The sequence below is a fragment of the Lynx canadensis genome, chromosome A2, assembly GCF_007474595.2.
Source record: "Lynx canadensis isolate LIC74 chromosome A2, mLynCan4.pri.v2, whole genome shotgun sequence".
In the NCBI taxonomy this organism is placed as follows: domain Eukaryota; kingdom Metazoa; phylum Chordata; class Mammalia; order Carnivora; family Felidae; genus Lynx; species Lynx canadensis.
Genome location: NC_044304.2, coordinates 140,235,358 through 140,241,357, shown reverse-complemented (window position 1 = coordinate 140,241,357; position 6,000 = coordinate 140,235,358). Strand labels below are relative to the sequence as shown.

The window sequence follows — 6,000 nt, the reverse complement described above, 5'->3', positions numbered from 1 at the left end:
ATTCCTCTTAGAAACCATACTCTCTCAGCAATGAGGCTAATCAGTTCCCACTTGTCTATATCTGTAGGTAAGTTTAGAGAAACTTTTCACAGAATATTCACTTGTCTCTAGCAGCTTGCTAGAGACATAAGGGGAGTAAATTAATGTCCCCTGGACTCAAAGTGTTTGCAATCTTACTGAGGATTTAAGATTTACATGTATTAATAAAATAGTAATTCAGGTAAGCCAGTTTACTTACAGGCAAGAATGTATCTTACAGATACTAAGTCAGTGATTCTCAAATATTAGTGTGCATGAAAGCTATGTTGGGAGCCATCTAAACATGCAGCCACATTTTGACCCAACAGGGCAGGGATCTTTACCTTTGTCAAGCACTCCAGATTGTTTGGATGTTGTTTGGCCAGTGAGGCTCTTGGGTGGGTGCATGGGAAGTCAGGAACTGTCAGGATGGATTTATAGAAGGCAGCAGACTGGAGATGAAGCTACAAGTCACTCTTCAAGGATTGGTGGGATTTAAATTTAGAGAAGGGAAGCATATTTTTGGAAGAGGGAAAAGCCTGAAGAAAAGCACAAGTTTGGGAGCAAATGTAGGATAAGAAATATATACCCAGAAAACAAGCCTGAGAGAAGCATGTAGGATAGTCACATTTCCACTCCACTCGTATAGACTGTCTATGCAGCTTTCATATCCTAGTCAACCTAACTTCTTTATGTAGGTAATCAGAATATATAAAGAAAGAATCTTTCTTTTCTTCATGCTGGAACCTGAGTTTCACATGTTATGTTCAATAATAAGGCTCAAGGAACATAAAAAAGAAAGCAAGCCTTATAGTTACAATTTCTAAGCCAGCCAAATCATGTCTATATACAAATTCTAGTTCTGATGGTTAGTATTAGTCTCAGATTAATAGTCATTATGGTGACGTATGACATAGTTAAGAAAACATCATTGCCTTAGGAACCAGAAAGAACTGGATTTAAATCATTATTATATCACTTAGTACCTGGGACATTTTGCATCTCTTTGGATTTTAATTTCCAAATCAATAAAAGAGAAATAATTATAACAATACCTACAATATCAATACCTTGTATTGAGTTTTGAAGATTAAACAAGGTAGTTATGTAAACTCCCTGGCACATAGTAAATAACTTTAAATAAATGAATTATGTTTCTAATATTTTTGCATTTGTAAAGAACATGTTTTAAGTGAATTAATCCATGATTATACATTGGCATAATTCATTTTAGATCAGATAGGTAAAACATAGCACAGTTGTGATATATTAGGAGAGTTATGTTTTTCTGCACAAAGAAGGGGTGCACTTTGGCAGTGGTAGAACTGGTTAACAATGTGATGTGATTTGAAGGACACCCTAAGATATGTTGCCAAGGGGCCCAAAGTCTCCCATTAAGAGTGTCATTCTCTGGTGACTCTTAGAGAGGTATGCAGCTCATATCAGTCATTCATGCCTAGTGTTAATTATCCTGTCAGATCTTTTCTCTCTGTGAGAGTGAGGAACAAGAGATTGGCTGGACATAAAGAAAAGGTGTAACCATTTTGTAATAAGGGGCACACACAGAGGACTGAGCTGGCTAGAGCCTCGGGCCACAGTAGGAGGGTCTTACAAGCCTTAGTCTGGTGAGAAGAGCACCAGAATAGAGAAAATAAGGCATAGAAAGGAGGCACTGAAAAATGTCAAGAGTTTTTCCTTCAGTCTCCATCTGGTTTGAGAGCCACTGTTCCCCCATTTCTGTTAAATGTCACACAAATGCCTTTTCATTTTTGGTATCTTTTCATAAAGTAAAATTCTCTGAGATAAGAAAGTGAGGCTCAAATGGTCTCACCAGGTGGCCTAAGGAAATTTAAGAACAGAAATGGTTTCCTAAAAAACATTCAATGAACTGTACAGAGTGTTACTTAGAGGAAAAAAAAAGAAAAGAAGTATTGAAACTGTTTTGGGTAATTGTGTTCCTTTAATATGTTTCTTTAAAACACTTATTATTATTCCTCGTTATTTATTACTATTATTTGTAATTACCCTCTCTTTTTTTCACCTGAGAAATTTAAGAAGTAATGTACTTTTCTGGTTTGGAGACTTTTTTTCTGTATACTCTGCTGATTTTCCTGAATCACTATCTGTGATATATCTTTAGAAATTTAGACATTTAGAGGGAAAAGTGCTTTCTCATCTACGTTAATAATAAGGCGAACGTTGGTGAAAGAATTATCTTCTTTGATAGGAAAAGAAAGCAGTTACATTAGTGTGGAATTAGAAATAAGGTCTAAATGCTAACCATAGACTACATAAAAGTAAGGTTATTTATACCAAGAGAAATTGACTATAAATTATTTAAAAAAATGTGTTCTGTTTATACCTAAGGCTAGGTGCATAGTAGTTATTTAGTTGAAGTGTATCACATTATTAATTTACAACACAATTAGAAACAAACCAGAGTCCCTAGCCCTGAGCGGTTTTGAAATACATGCTCCACATCACTGTGAGAACAGTCACCATCTTCACACATGTGCTTACACACACACACACACACACACACACACACACACACTCACCCCTTGAATGGCCCCAATGACTTATCTCTGGGAAGATTTCCTGTTAATTATCTAGTCAGAATCAGCCCAGTAGTGTCAACTTAGTCATGAAAAAGTGGAACAGGGGAGGGCTTATATAAGGCTTTATGATAACTTTTAGTTTTCTATCAAAAGAGACAATGGGGTACAAGAAACACACAGAATTTTGCTTTCAAATAGTGAATAAATCATTGTGCAACTGAGTGTGATATTGGGAGAAAAATGCTGCTCAACATCAGAAGCAGTGTTATTTATCTTTTGAATGAGAGCAGAGAATTCCTAAATGAGAGAGGTCAGGAGCTCTTCTCTGAGCCATACTTCACATAGGCAGTGCAGAGGGCTGCCTCAACACATTACCTGAGAAGCCCTAGAAAAATCTGTACCAAAACCTTTACCTTTCACACTGCCATACACTGAAGTTCCTACTGCTGGAAATCGCTATTTCAATTCACACACTGAAAATGCACTTTCTTAGAAAGGGCACTGGGGGCATCCGATAGAGATTGCTCAAGGCACCACCCAAATATGGAGCCCGGAAGTCAGGGGACATCGAAAGGGGCAGAGGGGCCTCACTGTGGGCAACATCAACAAACCTCACTATTTTGCCTTCCCCTAGATATGGCCAATAAATGTTCTAGTTAATGTGAACAAATTAAATAGGGAAAAATCAGTTGTATCTTTCAAAATCCATACCAGCAAGTGGCATGTGATTTCTTATGAACACCCGGGCTTCTCTCTCCATGTTAATTGTGACAGTAAAACAATAAAAAATCAAGATTTAATTTTAACTCCTGTTGAACCATCTAGTGCAGTAAATGATGATGATGGGCTGGCGAAATATTAATCCGTGTTGGTTATTTAACACCTGCCTTATTTTGAGAAGAGCACCATCAAACGTGTCTGCTCAGGACAATGAACGTCCTCAGCTATGTTCTAGTTTATCGTAAGTTTTTCCTGGTAGTTTTCACTCTGTTGGTTTTACTGCCATTGCCAATCATCCTTCGCACCAAGGTAAGTGAACCTGGAGAATAGGCTGGTGGATTTCCTGATTTATTTAGCTGTCCTTTAATAGTTTCTGTGTAATTGCCTGGTTCAGAACTGGATGGGTGGTGCCACTCTGAGTTTGAAGTCAGGATGGTCGTACATTGTGTTTTGTCCACTTTTCCCCTTTTTAATGGTTAAAGTTGGTTGATCCTCAGTATGACTAACTAGAATAATTAAATAACATATTCAATCAGAATTGTTCTCTTTCTGGTTAACCAGATGAGACAAAGAACAAAAGAAGCACAACCCTTGAGATCTTGTCATTCTAGTTATCAATCTCCAGGGACGATCCTGGGTTAGCACGATCCCATCTCCCAAGGCCAGGCAGCTTTGGGATACTGGGGAAAGAGCTAGAAGAATAACCGGGAGCCCCAGGGTCTAGCACAGACTAATTTACTTGTCAGCTCCATGGCTCAGTGTGGGTCACTAAACCTCCTGGAAATTTAGTTTCCTTATGGAATGAGAAAACGTTGAAAGCATGATGTAATTTTCCTCAGTTAATTAGAAAACTTAATAAATGATTGTACCATGTTCCATTCATTTGAGATCTTATTTCAGTTCGGTGTACTTACAAGCATTTTTCTGTTTGCTTTTAAGTGTAGTCAAAGTCCAGAACAATAAACCCAAGACATTTTTAATCCCGTGGTAAAATGATTTGAATCAGCAAGCATTTAGTGAGCGTAATGAGTGTTACTTGGTAAGAGGACAATCACTGGAGCTAAACTCTCTGCTTTAGGTCACAGATATACCACTTACAAGCTGTGTGACTTGGGCAAATTAGTTAACTTCTCTGGGCTTCTGTTTTCTTGTATGTAAGCCTGGGAGAGTAACAGGCTTGTTGTGAAGATTAAATGCATAAGCATTCATCAGTAGTGGCTGGCACACAGTAAGTAGGGCAGCAAGAGTCTCCCTAAATGTGTTCACCCACAGCCGGTGCAGTTCCCACCACCCCATGATGGCTTTCTGATGTTCTCTAACAAATATTAATCAAGGTTTTACCAGTCTACGTTGAAGTAGAATCACAGTAATTATAATATGGTGGATCTTTCAGTCTCCCTCAAAAGCCTACCACTGATCTAAGAATCTCTGAAGGAAATTCATGTGAGCTAATGAAAAAATCCTTTTTGATTCTACCAAGGTCTCCTCTGCCTGTAAAGCTGGGGAAGGGACTGGCCTCTACTGCCCCTGGCTACTTGTTGCCTCGTGCAGGGGACAGCCATCCAGCTGTAGCAGCCTCCCAGGCTGGGCCTCTCTCTCCTCACAATGATGACTCACAATTCCCTGTTGAGGAAGGGAAGGACTCCCACCCTTTTTGGTCAAACATTGTCTGAACCCTCAAAGCCTTAAAGAATTTCTAGTGAAAACAATAGGCCCTGTCCATTGCTTTGGTTTAGTTGGTTTTGTTTTTCAAATTTTGTGTGATTAATCTTTCTCTCACCCCCCTTCTGCTTCCCGTATCAGCTACTTCTGAGGACTCCTATACGAGTCTCTGGCAGTTACAGACATGGGACTCTAATGTGAATGCTGCTCTATCTGAACCCCCTTCAAAGACTTGTTACTCTGTCTAGTGTGCATGATGGCCTCCTCTTTCAAACTCCCCTGGTCCTGTGGGCCCCCCAGACCTGGCTGAATTCTACCATTCTATCATGAATACATCCTGGTTCATACCTGGACCCCTGCTATATTTTAATATTTCTGGATTAGTTTCAGCCTAAATCCTTACTTATGGCAGAGAAAATAAGAAATCAAGCTAGTCAGTACAAACTTATGCTATGACTATATATCATCTGTGCTGCTCCTTTGACATACATGTGCATGACACTTTGATTATCTTCCATAATTTTCAGAGGAAGTGAATATAAATTCGTTGAAAGGGAGAACAACTAACTAAATAAAAAGCAGAGGTTTCAGTGCATGATTCATTAATCAGAAAGTATATTCTTGTTAAGAAATGCAGTCATTAATTTTTTTTTTCAAGGCACTATGACAGGAGTACATTAGGTCTGTGGAGAAACCAGGGACCTGGCATCATGTTGCATTTGATGAACAGTGTTCCTCCTTCCTTTTCCACTAATCAACTCATTTGTTAAAATTCAATCAGTGTTAATGTGAGGTTTTTTTTCCTAGTACAATAGCATGATTTCATTTTTGGCTACTTCAAATGCATATTTAATCATTCAATCAACTGCTAAATAAACTCAATAGTATTTTAACTGTTGCTTACAATGAAAGCAGAACTTTTTTTTCAAACAATATGGGGCATTGGAGGGTATGAACTTAAAGTAGAGGCTATTTTGACATGGATGCAAATCACTTTATTGTAACTTTCGGATGACCAAACTGAAGAACCCTATGCTTCTAA

The 6,000-nt window shown here is 38.4% G+C and overlaps 1 protein-coding gene across 1 annotated transcript in view; it reads left to right on the top strand.

The window, feature by feature from the left end:
- The first annotated feature begins 3,506 nt into the window (after nucleotides 1-3,506).
- Nucleotides 3,507-6,000, top strand: part of SLC13A1 (solute carrier family 13 member 1) — a 140,609-nt gene continuing 138,115 nt past the window's right edge. Inside the window, exon 1 of the mRNA XM_030308338.1 lies at nucleotides 3,507-3,605. Coding sequence (XP_030164198.1) covers nucleotides 3,507-3,605 — 99 coding nt within the window. The remainder of the gene's footprint in view (nucleotides 3,606-6,000) is intronic.